This window comes from Peromyscus eremicus, chromosome 3 (assembly GCF_949786415.1).
Source record: "Peromyscus eremicus chromosome 3, PerEre_H2_v1, whole genome shotgun sequence".
NCBI classification, from domain to species: Eukaryota; Metazoa; Chordata; class Mammalia; order Rodentia; family Cricetidae; genus Peromyscus; species Peromyscus eremicus.
Genome location: NC_081418.1, coordinates 38807372 through 38831244, shown reverse-complemented (window position 1 = coordinate 38831244; position 23873 = coordinate 38807372). Strand labels below are relative to the sequence as shown.

At 36.7% G+C, this 23873-nt stretch overlaps 1 protein-coding gene across 2 annotated transcripts in view; it reads left to right on the top strand.

Annotated features, from left to right (window-relative positions):
- The window catches only part of Grm8 (glutamate metabotropic receptor 8), a 771171-nt gene that overhangs the window by 742200 nt on the left and 5098 nt on the right, over positions 1–23873 (top strand). Inside the window, exon 9 of one of the 2 annotated variants that reach the window (XM_059257445.1) lies at positions 19770–20016. In XM_059257445.1, coding sequence (XP_059113428.1) covers positions 19770–20016 — 247 coding nt within the window. Of the gene's footprint in view, positions 1–19769; positions 20028–23873 lie in introns of both variants that reach the window. The other variant, XM_059257446.1, reaches the window with a different exon arrangement.

The window sequence follows — 23873 nt, the reverse complement described above, 5'->3', positions numbered from 1 at the left end:
AAATTATTGTGACTACATAAATGCAAAATTGAAAAATCTATTTGGTGTGCAAAATGGACCAGTAGCTGTTGATACAGTAGTACATGGAAAGGTCACCTGTATTGTTTTGGATTCTTCATCACATCTAACCTTTAAGAACTACCATAGTCAAATAACTTGGTAACATAAAAATATAATTATCGGGAAAGGTTATTAAAATACTTTTTCATTTTTCAATCTTATTATTTGTGTGAGGCTTAGTTTTCATAATAGCTTTAAATAAAAAAATCTTACACATTAACTTTAGAAGAAAATAAAAAAGACCAATTATCTTTTTTTAAGCTAGGAATGAAAGAACATTACAAAAATGAAACAAAATAGCCACAATTTAATAATGCTTTGTTTATAAAGATAGTTTTATAACACATGCTTTTTGAACATGTTTTGGCTTTCTGTTATTTCTAAATGAATATTCTAGGTAAATAGCAAGAGGAGTAGCCCTTATAAATAAAAGCACTCACGTATACATAATAAACACGTATACACATATAGACATCTGTAAGTAGGCAAAGGACTTGAGGACCTGGAGGTTGACTGGTAATTTAGCATTTTTACTCTGACTTTTCTATAAAAGAGAGTTCTGGCTTAAACTGATACGAGTGTTTATGCCTAGTCTCATAGTAACTTGTTATGCTGGGTTTGGTTGATACCCCTGGGAGGCCTGGAGGAGGAGTGGACCTGGGGGTGGGGTGACCGGGAGGAGTGGAGGGAGGGGGAACTGCAGTCAAGATGTAATGTGTGAGAGAAGAATGAGAAAATTAAAAATACGATATTAGAGATCAATGGATTAAATTACTCTTCAAGTCCCCTTAGGGAGTAAGCACTTCCACAGGCCTTAGTTCCTGCAGAGGTTCCTTGGTTTTCTCTCTCAGATGCTATTCAGTTCACAAAGGAGCTGCTGATGGGGACTAAAGGACACACCCCCAGCCGGCAACACTGCTGCACCTTAGACTTGTGCTGTTCACCTTGCTACCAAAGCCTTCTTGCTTGCTTAATAAATGATACAATAAAATATTAGTTCTAAGAATGAACGAGATAACCACTTCAAAATGATTTCAAGTCCCAAAGGATAAATAGTATGATTTAAGCACAATTTTGATGTATCAACACAAATAATGAATGTATCAGACAAATTCACTTTTTCCCTGCTTTATAACTGAAATCAAGTAACATTAAAATGTTTCACAAAAGGGTGCTGGAGGTGGTTCAGTGGTTATGAAGACCAAGGTTCAGTTCCTAGGACTAATATGGAAGCTCATCACTGTCTGTTCCAGGGGATCCAAAACATTCTTCAGGCCTCTGTGTGTGCCTTCATTCATGGGCACAGACACACATACAAATTTATCAATTGAATCTTCGAAGGTTGACGAGAGCTGGACAGCAGTAGTTCCATACAAATATAATATTACTCAGTTTTAAAAAAAATGTGTTATTTAATATTTTAATGCTACTTACATTGCACAAAGATTTATTTTAATGCCTTAACCTTTCAATAACTTTAATGGTTAGTGATAATCTAGCTTCATGAAAAATATCGTGCCGAAGTTTTAAGGAAACAAAAACCAGGTGGTTTTGAAATATGATTTTATCATCAATTAAAAAAACATTATGACAGTGTTAAAATAAAGAATAAATTGAATAAGTTTTTTATTTTGTTTGAATAGGCCAATGATAGCTGCTTGAGCTCCCTTGCCTCAAAATAGCTAGTATAGCTGTACAGAAGATGCTGAGATGTATAGTTTTTGGGGACTGAGAAAGTATTTTAGTGATCACTTATAGTAGCAGCATGATGCTTATTTGTGAGTTAATTAGAATAAGTAATTTTATTTCAGATAGAAATAATGAGTGGACTTTCATACAAATGTTCTCACTGCCCTAGATTGACTGACGTATCTGCACAGAAGAAACATTTTGATCACAGAAATAAAAAACATTGATTTTTAATACTAATACTTAGTGATATTGAATGCATGCTAAAAATTGTATGGACTCGTTGGAATGTTTGCATCCCTGGATATCATTCCATGCCAGCTATTTTCCGTCACCATAATAGAAGTCTATTAGCATACTGTGTGGGTTCGGTTTGCACAGCTGTCCTTGCCAAGGGCTTCCCTGCAGTTGCTCCATCATTGGGGTAACCAGCTGTTACTTATTTAAAGCTTCCATCATTTTGTATGACAGAGTAACTTAATTATGCCCTGCTTTAGAGATGTTAAATGAAATTATCTTCAAAACAAGTGCACTTCATTTAATATTTTTCTCCATCAAGTACTTGAACTGTGACATTTACGTCATGAGCACTAAGTAACTAAATGCTTTATGAATTGAAGCTTTCTGATGGGGTAATTATTGTTGAAGCACAGCTTTATCCTCAAAAACCTGTAATAAACACGGTGGTAGCTGATCCTCTTGTCTTGGCTATAAGGAATTTGGATAATGAAAATTTGATAAAAATATTTAATAAGCTGTAATTTATAACACCTCCCCAATTTATTAATATTATTTTCCAGATTTGGAGTCTAGGTATCCCAATTGTTTTAAGGAGTACTTAAGCAGATCATAAAATTTGTTCAATAGATTTTGACAAGCAATAGAATGGACAGGAGGAAGGGAAGTAAAGAGGGATGGAAGGGAGAAGGGAGGGAAGAGAAAACAGGAATGTGCAAAGAAAGAAACAACAAAATTATAAAGCCTATATTAGGGAAAACTTTTGTTTCAGGACAACTTAGTTTTACACACACACACGCATGCACACACACACACACACACACACACACACACACACACATAAATCCTGGATTAAATATTGATATTTTACTATGGATGTTGTGTCAGAAAAGTTTGAAAAGTAAAGCTAACCATGAATTCATATAAGCACTTTGTGGATGGTTAACATTTTCATCACTGAATACGATACTACACGTGGACATGGTACAGATGACCTTTCATAAATTGAGGAACTTTCTATCACAAATGTGCTGCGAGTTTGCCATGAAAAGTTGCTGCATTTTTTTTTAAACTTTGTGTCTGCTGAAAGGCTCACAGGATTTTTATCCTTAATCCTATTATTTTAGTGTGTCATGCTTATTGATTTGTTTATGTGAAACTATCCTTGCATCAGATATAATTCCTACTTGATAGTATGTGATCCTCTGGGCTGTTGAATTCCTTTTTAGCAGCTTCATTATAGGTGATCTGCCTTCATCTACAGGGCTATAGGGAAAAAGCTGTAATGGGGCTCCAGGTATCTTTAAGAAATTTTGCATCCAACCTTGGCAAGTCTCTAGCTTGCTTTAAACTTTTTCAGTTTAAAAAGGGTTACTTACATAAGGCAGGATATGAATGTGTCTGTGTATATGAACATATATGTGTATATGAATGTGTATTTATATACATTTATCTATATCTGTATTTATCTAGATAGATATACATCCAGATATATGAATGTATATTTATATATCTATGTATGTATTTATCTAGATAGATACACATCTAGATAGATAGATAGATAGATAGATAGATAGATAGAAAGATAGATAGATAGATGATGGATAGATAGATAGATAGACAGACATATATAAAAATTAGTTCAATTAGGAACAGGAGAGAAGCAAGTGTGTTTATTGTATGTGGACAAAAATCTGATTGAATTCTCTAAAATTATGAAAATTATTTTTAATGTTTGTACCTTATAAGGTCATGATAGGTTTTTGATAAAATAGTATATGGGGGCTTCTTTGTATCATGATAAAAATATTTGGGAAGACTGGAACAGCCGAGAACATTGGTGAGAGCAGTAAACATATCCGAAGTATTGTCCTTCAAAAGGTGAAGGGTATGGAGTGTTTTGTATACATGGGGTGTTGGCCTGAGATCCTAACAAAGCTAAGACTGAAATAATTACCACAGAAGACTGTAGGCTCCTGAAAGTGGTATAGAAAGTTGTGTCTCTACAATTATCTCTTCTTGTTTCTGAACTAGTTATCAGAAAAAACTATGGAGAAAAGTGTGCACTGTGGTTTTAAGGAGAGAGATGCCAATTACTCATATATACTTAAGGAGTAGGAGAATGAATTGACATGTCAATGTAATAATATAGTAGATTGCCTGAGGCCAAATGAGACTTGTCATTAACAGTTGAAAATTATTTTAGAACAAAGTAGAGTTTTAGCTTTCTGGCACATACAGCCACAGAAGTAGCAGAGAGTTCCTTGTAAATGAAGTTGGAATTCTGTACTCTAGACATAGACAATAACAAGACAGAATAAAATAATGTGGGGTAGTATCAAAGCCAACCTTTGAAAGACTGATGGTGAAGTCTAAGACTGATAAAGAAGGATTAGAGAATTTGGGAAGGACTCATGCACTGGTTTATTGGAGGACTCTGCATAGTCCAATCATATCTAAGAATGCTTGAAGTTGAGACATGGGTAATTATTCACTCACTAAGAAATAATGAGATGAATGGTCTGATTAGTGCAAATGAGAGATGACAAGATCTAAGAGGCCCAGGGATTGGGTGGATCATTAGGGAAGATGTTGTTGTTAGCTAGAATAATGGAGAGGGATCTAGCCAGCCGCCAAAACTTTCAATGTTATAATACTACACTGTCCTTCCCCTTGTGTTTTTGTTGTTGTTAATTAAAACAATTTCATTTTTGCATTAGTTTGTGCCTCTTGGACTGTGGATAAGTGAAAAAGGAGAGCAGAGGACAACCTGCAGGAGTCAGTTCTCTCTTTTGACCATATGTGTTGCAGGGATTGAAAGACCACCAACCAGGCTTGGTGGCAAGCAGCTTTACCTAGTTAGCCATCTATCTAGCCCACTTTTAGATTCTTCCTTTCAATAAGATTGTGGAGTACCTGCTTTGCTTTGCCTGGTTTATTTAACTCAACACTCTCTTCTTTTATCCGTATTATTGCAAACAATAGGGTTTCCTTCTTTTGTGGAATAATGGTATTCCTCTGAGTATATGACATTTTCTATCAGTTGATGGATACTCACATTCATTCCTCATTGTGCCTGTTGTGAATAAACTACAATAAATACTATAGTTTCATATCTATTGTTTGGTTCAGATAAGTGTACATACTGTGGTGCTAAAGTATGTACCTTTGTAGTCCAAGTTGGACTCTTCTCTATTATTAGAACAGTGTACCTAACATTGGTATACATGTTTATTCATCTGAAAAGTTGAGACAAATACATTCACTCCTTCCTCAAAGAGTTGCGTGTGAATTTATCCATAAAGTCTGGCTGCATAGAAAGTGGTTAAAGGGCCTGTTATATATCAAGCAATGATAAAATTGTTTATTATAATCTTGTATTTTTGGGAATTCTCCCTATGGCCTGTTGTATCTCAGTTTTTGATCCTGTCTATATATCAGAATATTCTCTTTTGCTACCCTGGTTGGAATTTTAGGATTCCTACCTGGATCATGTTCCAGGCCAGATGAAGTGGTCATTACCTCTAATTACTCTCTTGGCCTGACTGTGTTTATAACTATCTTTTTGCCCCTGGTTAACATTTAGTGAAAGCAGGGAGTTGCAAAAGACCAATATTTGACAGAAAAGCTAAAAATAGAAATACTTGAGGGAAGGTATTGATACTGAATAATAATTAACACCTAACAGTTGTGGTCTATTTCAGTCCTTTCAAAACATTATTTTGTTCAATTTTCACAGCTAATCCTGTGAGTTTATCAGGTCAGGAATAATCTTCCCTGTTTTACATATGAAGACTAAGACTCACAGGAGATAATTCATTAGCCTGGAGTTACCATATCCAATGGTGGTGAAATAAGTGTTTAATGTTGGGTTTTTTTTGTTTGTTTGTTTGTTTTGGTCTTCTATGCAGAATGGCTCTAAATGTATGAAACATCTCCAGGCTATATTTATATGTACTGTTCTAAAAAACATCCCTCAATTCAGTGGCTTACAAGACTCACAAGCATTGCCGGGCTGCTGCTGGCCAGATCACATCTGGAATAAACCATCTCCTGCCAGAAATAACCAGCAAAGACCAACTGTGTCATGATAGTCAAAGCTTCTGGTCCCATGCAGTGGAAGTTACCACTGCTAACATTCATATTCTGAAACATATCACAACACACTCTCATGTGAAGGGGAAGAGAAACAAGATCTTCCAAATGGAATAAGCAGAAAATCGAATGGTTGGATAGATGATCTTGTTATAGAGAATGGGGGTACACAGTTGAAGGTGGTACCATGATGTGCAGCAGGATGGAATTCAACAGTAGGTTGTGGAAGGCCTTTACAGTAAATATGCAAAGAAAAAAATCAACACTAAAAAAGAAACATGAAAGTTTAGAACTTGGGGAAAGTTTACTGGGCATGGGAAATTTTACAAGGGATAATTTTAAATTGTTTCCTAGACATTCAGAGATCAGAGATCTTTATTTCTAGTGGCAAAGAAGTTTTCCAGAGGCACTGTCACACGTGACTGCTTTGTGGGAATGAGCTCAGGGAGAAAGATGTAAAGCAGGTGCAAGTTCAGGGCTTCGTTTTTGACAAAGTTGCTTCCTTCTGGAAGAGCCAAGTGATATAGACTTGTTTTTCCTATAAACCCTCTCTGGTCCTATAGCCTACATAACATGTGTCAAAATGATCTTCCTTGAAAATGTAATGGGAAATATAGTTTAGTACCCTCCATAACCAACACCCGAGGTCACTGAACCTAGGAATGAATTTAATGGCCTGTGGTCATATTTGATAGACAAGATACTTTGTTAGAACATGGTAATGGTGTGAGCAAGGTCAATCACTGCAGTCCATCTGAGGATGTTGTAACTTCATTTTTTTTTCTGTCACAGCATTAGAAACCATTCTTCATCCTGATCAGTCACCCCCCATTAGTCAGAGGGACTGACTAACCATTTGTGTGATACATACAGAGAAGCAATTTAAGATGCATGCTCTGAATATATAATATATTCTCTCACACTGAATAGTCTAAGATAGTTTCTGGGTAAGTGGCAACTCCCCTTCCATGTGATTATTAAGGAACTTTCAATGATTCTATCCAATAGGATTGCCATTCTCAGCTGCCTGATTCTCATAAATGGAGAGGCAGCAAAATTGTGAGAGCTTATGCAGAAAGCTCATATATCTTTGGTTTCTTATAAACAATATAAAAAATTTTATGACATTCATAATTTTTACATTATAATAGCTGAGAAATCAGTTCAAATTGCACACCACATCTAGAGAGAACACCCCATGAGTAGTCAAACATTCATCAGAATCAGTTATATACAATGGAATAGAAAACACCCACTGTGTGCATGTTGGGCTTTCTATGCCAAAATCCTCTTTCCTGTTAACAGTTCTTATCTTTTTTTCCTATTTTTTCCTTCATAAGTTACTATACTTTAAGTATTTCTTGATAATATAACAAAACAGGGAAAAGTATAAGGTTTAAAACAACTTATCCTATAACATTAGGGTAAAGAATACTCAATATTTTCTCTGTGGCAATTCAAAGTTTCATTTGGTCTCAATCTGCCTGAAAACCAAAACATCAGTATTTCAAATATCTAGAACCTACTATGCTACTTTTGCCAATGAAATAACTTATGCATGCACTTCTTAGCCCTACACCTAAGAGCAAAGTTTCGTTAGCGCCATAGAGATGGCACTTCAGTTTCTGATCAGGTTATCCTCTACAATTCTGCTTGTAAATTAACTTGTGGAATTTGAAGTATTTTACACGTAACAGCAAATATAATGATTCTCTTTACACCAACCACAGATTTTCTAAAGTTAGCTATTTAGCTGAAATACAGAGCCTTCACCGAAAATGCCTTCGGTGAAAACTTGACTAAATATTCTTTTGATGTTGGTAATTACCATAAAAACCTCAAAAATTAAAAGATCTTTTAAATATAAAGTAATTGAAACCTTAGCAGCATAATGTATAGAATAGTTATGATGGTGGCATATGGCTTACTTAGTAATAGCTGGTTTTATTTGTTTACTATATAGGAAAACATGAGTGATATTCAATATTTGCATTTTCATTATTAGGAAAGCACATATTCTACCACAGTGAAAAGTAGTCACACTTAGCCTCAACTTTCAAATATTTTTATTAGAAAAGATCTGTGTCTGAACTTCCAATAATTCTTGTACAGTGGTGTGCCACAGCCATATCTGAATGGAATGGCAGAAGTCATAAAGCCAGCACAGCTGCTTGACAAAGATCCAGCAAAGCTGAGCTGCATGATGGCTGCCATGTAACCTTTGGTTTTCACCTCCACCTGTTACATACTTGGGGCACTTTTAATATTTGTACAATTTGGGAATATTGGATTGATGGAAAATTCCTTATGAATCATTTATGCCTTCTCCCAGGAATGCTGCTTCTAAGCTCACCCAGGAAAGTCCCAAACATACAATCCCCCTCCCACTTTGAGGGAGACATCTTTATCTACTTGAAGGTCTTCCTTACGCCTTGGTGGTTGTGACACATAAAGAAGCCAGAAGTCTCTTTATGAGGCTATGAGACATTCTTGAAACATTTGTCCCTGTACTTACACTAGAATAAGATTTTCAAAACAAAGTAAAATGAAAAAGGTCAACAAGATCCAGTGGGCTAGAGGAGTTGGCTACAGTTCAGATTACAAGCCTCTTCCCACTGTACACTCAGACGATTACGTGGCATACAACTCTGCCCTACATAGAGACATATTGATAAGTAAAGTGTGGAATGGAAAGATGATAAAAGTATGAGGTTTTAGGGCCTCCCTCTCTTAAAATTTAGAGTCACTATAATGCCAAGGAACAACAGAATGCCAAAATCTATAAAGATATAAAATATAAACATTGTATTATGCCAGAATTTAAATAATAACTACAGCAGTTTTAGCCTGAGGATTTTTCCTGGGCACTCAGACCACTAAGAGTTAATAATACACTGCTTGGGACATGGCAAAATGCCCAGGGTGGTTGAAGATTTTTGTTTTTGTCTAGTGTTCTTGAAGCAACCAAAACAACCAGTCTGAGCACAGGTTGTCATATGCCTCTAGATTCTCAAAAATTGAATTATGGGTTAATGAGTAAGAATGATAACTGTGTTTATTAATGATGTCAAAACTTGATGGAAAATGATTGGAAATAATAATTCTGTTCTGTCATAGTTTATTAATGACGACTAAAATATGAGCAAAAGAAAGTGAAACACATATCCAAAAACAAAACTGATTATGATCTATGTTTTGAAACATCATGAATGTATCCCTGCTTACTAAATTCTATATAAATAAAGAAACACTCTGGCTGCTAGTCAGTCAGGCTGCAAGATTCTCCCAACCACCATGGCCTGGCTCACTTCCTTCTCCTGCCAACTCCTTACATCCTCTGCAGGACCCATCCACTGTTGGGGAATGGCTCCCAGCAGTGGTGGACTCTTTGTCAATCACTTTGATAAGAAATAAGCAATGCCCACCCCTTTGTGTATTAACTTCTCAGTCCCAGGTAACAGTGTTCATATCATCAAAGTCTATGAGCATAATTGTCTGTTTCTTGAGTGGCAAATTTGATAAAGGTATTTGAAGATAGGCTTAAGCATGTAGGTTAAGAGAAAGAAGTACTGAAAAGAGAGTAAGACACACCGAGGACATTAAGTGTGGGCTTTTAAAAGACAAGTCCAAGAAAACAAGATGCATACAAATATGGGTATGGACTCTTTACAGGAGAATCATCTACAACATTTTATATTTATTTTAAGGGAAAAATAGGATGGCTTAAAGGAAAATAGGATGTAATAAATGCTGCTTCACCTCAAACAGGGTGTTATACAGAATTTATTGTACTAAAATGTACAGCATTTAAGATGTAGTTTATGGTGAGACTGAGGCTTAACATGAGCTAAAGAACAACATCGCTGGAAATGAGCAGCTCTGTTAATGACAGCCTATGGCTTTTATGCACTCAGATTCAGAGTTAATACATCTTTTGGAGTTGAAAGCAGATGTTGCCAGAATCAGAACCTGAACCACAAAAGAATGAAGCCAAAAGATAACATGTACAGGAAAAAAAGATTATAAAGAGGATTTACAATTAAGGTTATGATGTTTTAGATGTCAGGATGTTTGGGCCAATTTCAACAAGACGGCCCCAATTGCATCACCTTGAAAAGCTGTAGAGGAAATGTGCTTGAGCCCAAGATTTCCACTAGATGGGGACAGAGAGAAGAGGCTAGAGATACCAACTGGGTCTTTGAGGAATAGGTGTTCCCAAACTCTCTAAGGCAGATTTTACAAGTGAACAAAGAGGGAAGAGCCAGGTGAGGTTGGAGAAAATCTAGTACATTCTGATCAATTTCTCCACAACTATCAGCATCATTTGTGAACGCTTTGATGATTGGAGGAGTAAACTACAGTGTTACTCTAGACCCAACATGGATTCCCCAGGAAGGGAACATTTAATTGGATTGCCAATGGGTCATGCCATTTAAGCCTTGAACATCATGTTGAGAAGTCTGCGTGGAATGAAAAGAATCACATGCAGCCAGGATGTAGATGAAGCCAATTACATTCCGTGAAAAAGAGGGAAAGTTGAGAAGGTAGTTGAGCTTACTCTCTCAGATTTAAATGTTTGATAGCTGTGATTATGTCATCTCCCTTAGAATATTCTTTGTAAATATCTTGGTTCATAGGTCACAAGTCTTGTAATTGGAATGTCATTAAGAATAACTTGCAGGAAATGGTTCTGATGTCTGGCTGAAATCTTGTGGGAAGGCACTCAGCAGAGTTTTTCATGGAAAACTCTACAGAAACCTCCTCTTTCCTTTTCTTTTATGTGGCTACTTTGTGTTCCTGATGAGAATCTTGCAGTCTTTCTAGGTTTTTCAAGAGTACCCTCCACTGCTAAAGTTAGACAAAGGGTTTCAGCCTTCAGATTATAGAGTGACTAGACCCTCTTTCACAACATGGAGCATACAGTACAGGGATATGACATTTAGGTGTTCCCTGTAACCTGAGCAGTAAGAAATGTATTCTGTACCTTTCACTGGTTGGGACATGGCACGTATAACATTTTGCATTGGGATCCCTGGGTGTTCACGACTTTTTAACCATTTGAAATACTATGTCTTGTTCTGAAACAAGATGGCAATGCCTTAACAATTGCAACTCCAGCATGAGAGCCATAGTACCATTTTAGGCATTGAATACACAACACAGCTGTATCCTCTGATGTGAATGAAGTGGCTTCACTGTGGCCAGGTGTGGCAACTCACGGAAGTCACTATATATTTGCATAAAATTTTAATTCCCCTGAAATTTTTTTCCAGAACTACTTTCCATGAAGTGTTTGCTGTTTTTGTCCAGCACTATATTAGACGGTTACACAAAGTCTAAAGTTGTAGGTCTGTGGGTTTCTTCTTTAGAAGCCTGGGTATTTTCACTTTCAGACATCCACCTGTATGTTTTAGAGGCTCTGTTATTTGAAATAAGAATTTCATACAGTGAGAGTTAGTTTTGTATAGAATGACTTAGAAATGGTCATGCAGTTAGTCCTAGGATGCCAGAATCAAGACATCTAAGAAAAAGAGAAGGTACTGTAGAGTTGTGGCTGGGTCAAAGATGTAATTCATGATGATTCAGAACATAAATGGAGTTATGAGTCTTTGAGGCTGAGTTGGATGTGGATAGCTGTTTTATACTCACTGCCTTTTTCGATAGAGTTCATTAAATCTTCCCAACTCACATCACCTTAGGATTAATCAAAGTTAATAGACCAAACAATAAATATCTAGGCTCTTCAGAGATGGTTTAGGAAAAGGGGGTCAGTGGCAGCTCTGCATTGTCAGAGTAATTAGTGCTTTCAGTACTCAGAAGGAGGACACACTTCATGATTTTCTTCCTTTCAAATAGCAGCAAGGCACTAGAGAGTATTAGAGGAAGGAGCCAGCAAAAGTCCTGCTGCCAGTCTGTTTCTGAGCACTTGGAGCTTGAATTCCAAAGAGGATTCTGCACATTTGAAATCTTATACCCTACAGATATAAGGACAAAACCCACAATAAAACATTGGTGCAAATTTCTCAAGGACAAGAATTCACTCCATGGCCTAAGAACAATGTCAGTACACTTTCTTTCTGGTTTCCACCCTGGAATACTTCAGATCCACCCCTTATCACTTGGATTCCTAAGCAATTATGCATTTTACCCTAAATGCATATAGTTAAAGGCATGAAGTTATGCATAATTTGCACATTTAATTTCAAAATCTAATTTTGTACCTGTATTTATAACTTCTTTCTCATTTCTATGTTGATTAGTCATATATTACCGCTTTTTCTTTTATTGAAAATAGATTTTTTGTATAATATATCCTGATTTTATTTTCCCCCTTCTACTCTTCCCAATTACTCCACACCTCTCCTCCCATCTAGATCTACTCCTGTTCTATAGCTCATTAAAAAACAAACAGGCTTCTAAAGGATAATAATAAAATGAAATAAAATAAAACAAAGAAAAGCATATCAGAATAGTAAAAAACAAACAAACAGAGCCCAAGAAAAGGCAAAAAACAAAAAACAACCAGATATAGCCACAGAGACCCACTCATTTGCACAACCAAGAATCCCATGAAAACATAAAACTGGAAGCTGTAATATGTATGCAAAGAACCTGTAGGGAAAAAAATAAAATAAAGATAAATAAAAAAAGTACAGCACCACAAAATGAGACAATAAACCTCCATAGATTCCATTGAGTTCATTTTCTGTTGGCCAACTACTGCTGGGCATGCAACCTATCCTTAAAAGTAGTTTGTTTCCCCAGTGATATTTCCTTGGAGAATTTTCAAGTAGTTATAATTGAAAATACCATCTGGTTGGAGATGGAGGCACATGTCCTCTTTTCCTTTCAGCTTTAGGACCTCATCAGTGTTGACCCCTGCAAATGCCAACTGTGCATGCTGCCTGAGTTTCTGTGATTTCATATGTACTTAGATCCTGTTGTGTTTAGAAGGCTTTATTTCCTGGGTGTCCTCCATCCCCTCTGGTTCCTACACTCTTTCCGCATCCTCTTACAAAGGTTCCTTGAGCCCTGAGCAGAAGAATTTCATGGAGACATTCTGTTCAGGTCTGAGTGTTTCAAGGCCTCTCACTCTCTGCACAATGTCTGGCAGTGGGTCTCTGTCTTGTTCCCATCTTCTACAGGATGAAACTTTTTTGATGATGGCTGAGCAAGTCACTGATATATGAGTTTAAGGCATTGATCGGCGGATCTCTGTGAGTTCGAGGCCAGCCTGGACTACCAAGTGAGTTCCAGGAAAGGCTCAAAGCTACACAGAGAAACCCTGTCTCGAAAAACCAAAAAAAAAAAAAAAAAAAAAAAAGGCATTGATCTATGAGTCTAGCAGAGTGTCATTAGAGGAGTCATTGTATTGCTACTTTAAAAAAACAGTGTGTCTCAAGACATTTGCATTGTACTTTTCAGAATTATCCATTTAGATTTGTGCCCCATTTTTAAATTGGGGTACTTCCTTCTAAATATCTAGATCTTCAGATCTTTATATATTTTGGATATTAGCCATCTATTGGATATGAGGTTGATAAAAACCATTTTCCATTCTGTAGACTTAGACTTTGAATGATCATGTCCTTTGCCTTGCAGAAGTTTTCAGTTTCAATTAGGTCCCATTTATTAATTGTTGATCTTAGTGGCTGCACTAATAGTGTTCTGTTCAGAAAGTATTTGCCTGTGCCAATGAGTTCAAGGCTATTCCTTACTTTCTCTTCTATCAGTTTCAGGGTATCTGGTTTTATGTTGAGGCCTTTGATCCATTTAGAGATGAGTTTTGTGTAGGGTGATAAGTATTGATCTATATCCTGTACATACAGTTGTCCAGTTTTACTAGCACCATTTGTTGAAGATGCTGTTTTTTTTCCAGTGTGCATTTCTGGTTTCTTTATCAAAGATGAAGTGTCCATAAGTAGATCAACTTATTCTGGGTCTTCAATTTTATAGCAATGATCAATGTATCTGTTTTTTTGTCAATACTACACTGATGTGTTTTTAGTATAACTCTGTAGTATAATTTGAAATTGGGGATGGTGATACCTCCAGCATCTTTTCTTAATCATGATGTCTACTCTGAAAGCCATCTGGCCCTGGGCTTCTTTTGGTTGTTAGACATTTAATTAGTGCTTCTATTTCTCTAGGGGTTATAGGTCTATTTAAATTACTTATCTGACTTCAATTCAACTTTGGTAGGTGGTATATATGGAGAAAATTGTCAATTTGGTGGATTATAGGTTTGTCAAATATGTCATTATGAATTTTCAAATTTCCTCACTGTCTATTGTTATGTCTACCTTTTTCATCTTTAATTTGTTAATTTGGACCTTTCTCTGCATTTTCGTTAATTGGGATAAGGGTTTACCAATCTTAATTATTTTCTCAAAGAACCAACTCTTTGTTTCATTAATTCTATGTATTGTTTTTATTTGTTTGTTTGACCTGTATTGATTTTAGCCATGAATCTGATTATTTCTTGACATAATTCCTTTTGGGTATGATTTCTTCTTTTTGTTCTAGAGATTTCTGGGTGCTATTAAGTTACTAGTAGATTGATCTATTTTTTTTTTAAATATAGACACTTAGTGGCTGTGAACTTACCTCATAGAACACCTACACTGTGTCCCATAAGTTTGAGTAGGTTGTGTTTTCATTTTCATTTGATTCTAGAAATTCTTTAATTTCTTCATTAATTCATATTTTGCCCCATTTTTAATTGAGTAGTGAATTGTTTAGTTTTTATTAGTTTGTAAGCTTTCTCTTGTTTCTGTTGTTGATAGGCAGCTTTAATCTGTGGTGGTAAGATAGGATGCAGGGTGTTATTTCAATTTTCTTTTGTCCATTGAGACTTGTTTTGTGTCTTAGTATGTGGTCAGTTTTAGAGAAAGCTCCCTGAGGTGCTGAGAAGAAGGTATATTGTTTTGTGTTTTGGTGAGGTATTCTGTAGATTTCTGTAGGTCCATTTGGTTTATGATGTCAGTTAGCTCCAGCATTTCTCTGCTAAATTTCTGTCTGGATGTCCTGTATGTTGATGAGACTGGGGTATTGAAGACTCTCAATATCAGTATGTGAGTGTCAATATGTGCTGTAAGCTGCAGTAGTGTTTCTTTTATCAACCTGGTTGCTCTTGTGTTTGCTGCATAGATGCTAAGAATTGCAATGCCCTCTGGGTGAATATTTCCTTTACAGGACTGACATTCTGACAATCTGTCTTCTGAATGTAAAGAAACCTTATTCTTAATGATTGTCAGTGGCAGGTTAGGTTTTATGAAGCATGGTCTCTCTATGTAACTAGCCTCTCCTGCCATTGATGTCATGTTGCTTGTGGCCATGGCCAGAAACACACACTCTTTCTGCCTCAGTTCCTGACTGCTGGATTTGCAAGTGCGTACCTGCACACACACCTAAAGGATATTTAACCTCCTCAAAAAACATCAGTTCAGCTCTTAACGAAGCTGATATTCTACTTGTCATTTGATCATACTTTTTTTTTTCTATAGCTCCTAACCATCATTACCAGTAGTTCAAAGTTAAAGACTCAGAGCCTCTTCATGACCCAGGCCAACAGTACACTGATAGTCTTTATTCACAGTGCTGCATATGAAGCCTTTGATTTGACACTCCATTTCACAAACACGCATCCTAATCCCAAAGAGAGTGTAATGAGGATCAGCAAATAATTCAAATCAAAGACATCTGTGTCTTCTCTAGTGAAATCACAGTGACATCTCTAACCTATTGATAGGTTTACAACATCCAGGACAGTGATATTTCCCAGAGTGAAACTTTACCATGATTCTTTGAATGTGCAGAACCTAGAATTTCACTCAAGCATAATAAATATTTATTTTTCCTGTTGCATTTATTCAGCCATTTCTAGGAGAGACTGTTTCACAGCTCTATAGGCATGTGTGTGCTCATGCATATATGAATACACATCCCCCCTCACATTTATAAATGTTTGTGTAACAAATATAATCAAAGGAAAAAGGCTATCAACTTGAGAATGTGGACCAAGAGAGAGTGTGAGAGAGGGTAGCTGGGACAGGCTAGAGGGAAGAAAGGAATTAGAGGAAGGGACACAATTCTATTTCAATTAAAAGCTTAAAAGTAATTTAAAAAGAGAATATCTATATTTTTTCACTTGATCTTAGGCAAAAGACCAAGAAGAAATAGAATGTTAATTTTTTACAATTAAATACTTTAATTTGCAGGGTTTTTTTGGTGTGTAATAATGTCAAAAAGAGCTAAAAATGTGAAGCTGATTTGAGAGGGTGGCACTGTCCAGTGTTTATAATGTGAGAAATGAAGGAGGGTTAGCAAAAAGCTCCTTTTTTTCTCAGAATAGATTACCTTAGTTGATAAGAAGTTGAAAGAGTATCAGTTGAGATGTTGGCATCTATGGAGGTCTGTATTCAGGTAGCTCTTGAAAGAAAAAGATTGAGCATTATCACAGAGAACTAGAATACCCTCCCTTCTTTCTTTAGGATTCTAGGTCATAACCTACTTTTAGGAGATCTTGGATGTGTGCAAATGGTGTACTCAGAATGAAGAGAAGGCTGTGATAGGTTCTAGAAAAAGATGTCACAATTGAGTACCCTGTTTTGGCTTCTCCTCTGTGGCTTTTCCAGAGAGTGTTTGCATCCACTTCAGTGCATCTGTCTGTTTCAGATTGAAAATATTGATGGGACTTGGAGGCTGAGGACGTAGCAGGCCATTATGGGATATGAAGGAAAAAACAACTCCCCTTCTTTGGTCATGGGAGTTTAGGGGGTGGAGGCAGGGTGAAGAGCTAAGAATAGAAAGAGAAAATTATTAACACAATGTTACTGTCAGCATCTTTTGATAAATTTAAATAGCTTAGTGTGAGCTAATATAATCCTTCCTTTACCCAGTGACCTATCACACCAAAAAGGAAATGGTATTCTAGGCATGTAGATCTCAATATCAATAAATAAGTTGAATTTAAAAAAAAATGTTTTTCCTCCATCAAAATGAGATTACAGTGATCTTTTCTTGGACATCTAATAGTACACAACTATCCGATCATCACTACCAAAACTCTCTGGTTCATTCAGCTGTCTATGGATTTTCTATTTTGTCACTATACCTGGAAGGAGGCTTTGTTAGTACCTTTGTAAATTCAAAGTTGTGTAGTGAGTAACTTTTTTGAGTTACTATTTTGTGTCTATATTTTAAACAAAGATATATTGTTTTATTAAATAACATCCTGTATTAGTTAGGGTTTCTATTGCTGTGAAGAGACACCATTAACCATGGAAACTCTTGTAAAGGAAACAATTGGGGCTCGCTTATGGTTTCAGAGGTTTAGTCCATTATTGTCATGGCAAGAAGCATGGCAGCATGCAAGCAGACATGGTGCAGGAGAAGGAGTTGAGAGTCCTACATCTGGATCTGCAGGCAGCCAAAGGAGAGACCACATACACTGGGTATAGCTTGAGCATACATGAGACCTCAAAGCCTGTCCCCCCAAGTGACACATTTCCTGCAACAAGGTCACACCTACTCCAACAAGGCCACACCTTCTAATAGTGCCACTCCCTGAGTCAAGGATTCAAAGACATGAGTCTATGGGGGCCATACATATTCAAACCACCACACATCCTGTAAGTGTGATTTTCTAGATAACAAACTAAAAGCCACAGAGGAAAACTAGATCATATATTTGTCCAATCATCAGATGTGGATGAGACTTTTCTCAGGGAACTAAACTCAGATTTTGCAAACTTCCTCCCTTGTCTATACACAAACACACATACATACACACATACACACAGGCACACACACACACACACACACACACACACACACGCACACACACACATGCACACACAAAAAAATTGGGATGGAGCTACAATTAAAACTTAGGCTTGCTGAGATATGTTCCTTTCCAGGTTGTAATCAATCATTGTGTGAAAGTCAGTGCATGAACTTGAATCAGGTAGTCATGTCCACAATCAATATTCAAGAGAAAGTGCATATTCTACTTGTGTACAGCCTTGTCTCTACACTCATATGGTCTAGGATCCCCTGTCTAGGGAACGGTGCTTTCTGTAGTAGGCTGGTTCTATCCACAACAATTAACAATATAAAGACAGTTTTCCACAGATATGTCAACAGGGTGCTCTGATTTAGACAGTCCCTCTGTGATGCTCTGATATCAGTGATTCTGATGGTGCCAACGTGACAGTTAAAACTCACCAGCAAGTACTAGTTGGGTGAATACTGTATGCCTTAGGAAGGCTAACTGATTAAGATACATTTAAAAATCCAGCCAATTACTTTGTGAGTTCATATCATGTCAAAGTTACTTGCATTCTAGATTCTCTTTGCTTGTTTTTAGTTTGAATGAACTCAACAGTCTGACTGAAGTAATCCTGATGATTATCAATTCAAGAGGCTTTAGAGTATATAAGGGTGAAATTTGAACTTTGTTACATCCTTCCCATGCTTTCCCTCTTCTTTATGATATTTATTTATTTATTCTTTGAAAATATGTATACAATGTATATTCAAACAAGTATACAATGTATTTTGATGATATCCTTTGATGATATCCACCACCTATTTCTTTTGTAAGTCTCCACGGACACATCTCCTTCCCAGTCTCATGTTCCTTCACATTTTTTAAATTTCTCACAAGAACAAAGAGTTAATATTAGTGACATGTAGAAAGGAATCAACAGAGGAAAAGGATTTTCCAAATATGCTGCTGAGACTCCACTGCCAGAATAGATATCTGACATCTGAAGGGAGGAAATAGTTCTTTTTCTTAAATATATATTTACTATATTTTGTGTGGGTACGTGTTTTGTATGCATGTGTGTCTGTGTAACAGATGTGTTCCTGGTGTGCACGGAATTCAGTGAAGAGTGTTGCATCCCCTGGAACTGGGATTATGGACAGTTATGTTCTACCATGTTGGTGCTCTGAATTGACCCTGGGTACTCCTCATGGACTACAAATATTCTTACCCTCTGGGTCATCTCTCTAGCCATAGGAGGAGATCTTTCACATTTTTGTTGAGGCTCCTATATTTATTTTGACATGATATAAACATTGAGAAATCCCAGAAGGTGTTCTTTAGACAGTCTGTTAAAAAACAAACAAACAAAAAACATGAAAAACAAAAAACAAGCCCTTTTATCATGTTTGTGATTTTTACCAGATATAATGATTGGAACTACACAATGCATGAGAACCATGATGCTCCATAAACAATGTGTATCGTGATGACCTAGATTGCTGTACTGCCTCTGTCTTTCCTACATGCATTTCTCTCTTTGCTTAAGTATTGGGATGGTCATTTGGCCCACTAGTACCCTTTCAAGAAGATGTATGTGGGGGGAAGTGTTAGTCTCTTGTCTGACTGTCTTTTGTCCCTTTCCTCATGTAGTTTATCATATACAAAGTCACATAAGCTCTACCCTTTCCAATTTGTTTTTAAGGATGAAGATTTTAAAATATAAAATCACTCATTTTTACTTATAGTTTGTCAGAATCAAAACTCGACTGCACTCAAGGGCAATTTCAGCAAATATTCTCCAATATAGCTATAGGAGAGAAACTGGAATAATTTTAGAAAATAGTGTGTTATTTGCTTTACCCCCTCCTAGTCAGACTTTATAACCACGTTTCTTTTTCTTTTTTCTTCTTTTCAGATGTACATCCAGACAACAACTCTTACTGTCTCCATGAGTTTAAGTGCTTCTGTGTCTCTGGGAATGCTCTATATGCCCAAAGTTTATATTATAATTTTTCATCCAGAGCAGAATGTTCAAAAACGCAAGAGAAGCTTCAAGGCTGTGGTGACAGCTGCTACCATGCAAAGCAAACTTATACAGAAAGGAAATGACAGACCAAACGGCGAGGTGAAAAGCGAACTCTGTGAGAGTCTTGAAACCAACAGTAAGTCATCTGTAGACTTTCAGATGGTCAAGAGCGGGAGCACTTCCTAATAGATGTACGTTGAACATTCTTCTACTAGTGTTGGGACCTGTACTACCTGGTTCTGTGGGAATGATGGTACACACACCCTGAGACTGTCACAACAGTCAGAGCCACTGGATGAGGACTAAATATTTACAAGATGAGTAGTGGTTCCCAGCATACAAACTACCAACTTGAGATCTTTAACAAAAATATGGCAGTTAGCTCTATGTTGAGATATCATAGGGGTTGGCATTTGGGATGCCATTTCATTTGCAAATTAATTTTTGAAACTTAGGAACTATTCTACAAGATTTGTTGCTTCAGTATTAGATATTCTTTATTATTTTAATTTATCAGTGACATTTGTGGAATGAGGTACTTGCACAAATAAATAACAAGTTGTTTGAGTCTTTGGGAAAATGAGAAAAAGAGTTAGTTATCATGTATAATGGAGTCATCAAAAGTACTTGGTTTCTCTATGCTCTCTCTTCTTCTTTTGACTTTCCTCAATTTCTTTTATGAATATGTTAATTTCAAATAAACCTTGAAAATCTCCTGACCCCAAAGACATAATCCTTTTTACCACTTTCCTCATCTACTTTTCTTTGCTCTGTAGTTGACCCAGAATCACCGTAACAGTACACTGATACCCAGAATAATCCAGTTAAATTTACTTTATCAATTAAGGCTTTCTTGGTGTCCATAGGAAAGCATTAGACAGGTTAGATATTTGTATTGTGAAGATTCAGAAAGTAGAATATAACAAAAGTTTTATTTACATTATCTGATTGCATAAACAAATTAAAGAGAAATAAATTAAAAGTGAAGACCTTACTCTAGAATTCTTTTGGGAATGCCATAATATAAGTCTATAATAATTAAGGACAAGTGTTTTTATTGGTATTACACATCTGTAATCCACGCAATTGAGTCAAAAGGATTGAGTCAAGAGGATTGTGTATTTATGGCTTGGGCTATGTAACAAGATCCCATTTCAGAAAAATAAGTCCAGAGGTTTACTTCATTGTCATCATGGCAGGAATCACAGTAGCACACAGGCAGACATGGTGCTGGACAGCTGAGAGTTCTTTATATTGACCTGTAGGCAGCTGGCAGAGAGAATGAGCCACTGGAACTGGCTGAAGCATTTAAAATCTCAAAGCCTGCCCCTAGAGACACACTTCCTTCAACAAGGGCACAACATCTAATACTGGCACTCCCAATGAGTCTATGGGGACGATTTTCATTCAAACCACCATAGATACTAAATACAAAAGAAGAGTAAGGTTTGGTTTCATTTGGCTTAATTACTAAAGAAATTTATAGTTTCCACTGGATTGACAGAAATTTCTCTGAGTTAAGGTATCAAGATATCTATGTAAACATTGCATATTGTAATGTTTTATGCATAGAGATGTGGTTGATATATTGTGCACCCTAATAAAGCTTTCCTGGGGATTAGAGAACAGAACAGCCACTATATTAAACATAGAGGCTAGGCAGTGGTAGCACACGCTTTTAATCCTATCACGCCAGAGGCAGAGATCTGTCCGGACCTCTGTGAATTCAAGGCCACACTGGGAACAGAGCCAGGTGTGGTGGCACACACCTTTAATCCCAGCACTTGAGATCTCATGTCTTTGTTTGGGAAGGACACATGCCTTTAATCCCAGGAAGTGATAGCAGAAAGTAGAAAGGTGTATAAGGTGTGAAGATCTGGAAGTAAAAGGCTTTTAGCAGCAGTTCAACCGAGGACCTCAAGAGTGAGGACTCAGAGGCTTCAGTTGAGGAAACAGGATTGGCTGAGGAGTTGGTGAGGTGAGGTTGGCTGTGGCTTATTCTGCTTCTCTGATCTTTCAGCATTCACCCCAATATTTGGCTCCTGTTTTTTTTTTTATTTTTTATTAATAAGACCATTTAGCAATTTGTCTTGCATAGAGATAATCTCTGCTGTATAATAAACATGTTGAGTAAACTTATAAGTTTAAGGGCTGGTGAGGTGGCAGGGTGGGTAAAGGTACTCACCACTAAGTCTGAGGACCTCGTGTGTATCCTGGGACCCAGAAGAAGAGAAGCAACACCTGCAAGTTATCCTCTGACTTTCACATACACTCTGAGGTACACATACACACACACACACACACACACACACACACACTATATATATATATATATATATATATATATATATATATATATATATACATACATACATACATACATACATACATACATATACAAACAAACAAATAAATACATGTTAAAACAAAAATTAAAAAAACAAACCTTAATGGCTTAAGCCTCATCTGAAGCCATCTTAACTCTGGGAAGATTATCTAATAAAAATCTCAATCATCAGTAAAGAAACTCTTCCTACAAAGACATCATTCTGTCAAAGAGCAGCCTTGTGAACCTGCAAGAGCAAACAGTAGGATGGATGTTAGTAACAAATGCCTATAACCAGCTCCCATGATAGATAAATGATTTACCAACAACAGGGATATTAGCAAAATGCTGGTCATTTAGGGGCAGAATTTTTCTGTTTTCCAACTTGAAAGCATGAGTATAGGGATTTAAAACCCGGGCAGATGCCAGTTAGCTGCTGTTGGCACTGCACTCTGCACGTTCAAGGTTGGCACTGGGAGCATGAATCACCAGAGTCTGATGCTCTACCTGTATTTTTGTAACAATCCAGAAGAGGACATAATGGGGTTTCAAATGGGAACAACTACCATTTTTGTGGAATAAACAGCAATCATCCCAGGCCCACCTAAGGAACATGATGGGAGGAAAAATCAATAGTCTTTCCAACCCCTTGAAGCACAAATAGTTTCCCCTGAAAGTAAAATTTCTACCATCAATAACACCAGCCTTGTATTGCTAAATAAGTCTCAAACACTGGTTATTTTCCATGGATGCTGAAGTGGAAATTTTATAACCTATATACATTTCTCTAAAATAAGAAAGAAAGATCACAAACATTAAGGTTGTTGGGGTGAGCTTATTGTATTCTGGAAGAGTTAAAGTTCACATTTGGAGGGTAAAGGAAAGCAGAAAAGATAGCTCAAGGTAATTGGAATTACTGCCTAAATGAAAGTTTGGGGTGTGGTTAATATAACAGTATTTGAAATTAAAATAAAGAACACCTATTATATCAGCACGCACACCCTTTATTTTAGTAAAGGGAGAATTTTGATAACTGTGGCTATCAATCTGTTGCTGGAATTTTTGATTCTGACTAAATAGTGACACATTTATATATGTATATAATATATATACACACTCATAGATATGTATATATACATACATAATCCATATATATGCAATGCGGTACAGCTTCTTGTATTCAGAAAACTCATTTCTAAGATTTAGTCTAATATGTATGCTTTCTTATTCTGTGTGTGTTAATCAATACCATGGAGCAGTAAATACCTGAATAAATAGTTTGGGCATTTGCAAGCCCTGGATTGGTGACAGGACTGTAGGCCTCAGTAGTCATGCCATAATTGGTCTATTCTGTAGGTGACCAGACACTGTCCTGTCCATGCAGGGCTACCCAAGGACTGTGGTCCTATCCCTTTTCCGCTCCCTGATTCCTGTGCCCTTCAAAACCCATCTATGGTTATAGCATTCCAACTAGCCTGGAACAAGACAAGTACCCACCGTTATGGAAAGAGCTTTATCTTTGGACATTTTCTGACAGAGTTTGCAAGCTGATGGGCCAGTCATTAGTCGGTCACTCTCACAATTTCTGTGCCATCTTTACCCCAGCACATCTTGTAGGCAAGACAAATTGTAGATTAAAGGTTTGGGGGCTCACTTTGTGTCCCAAT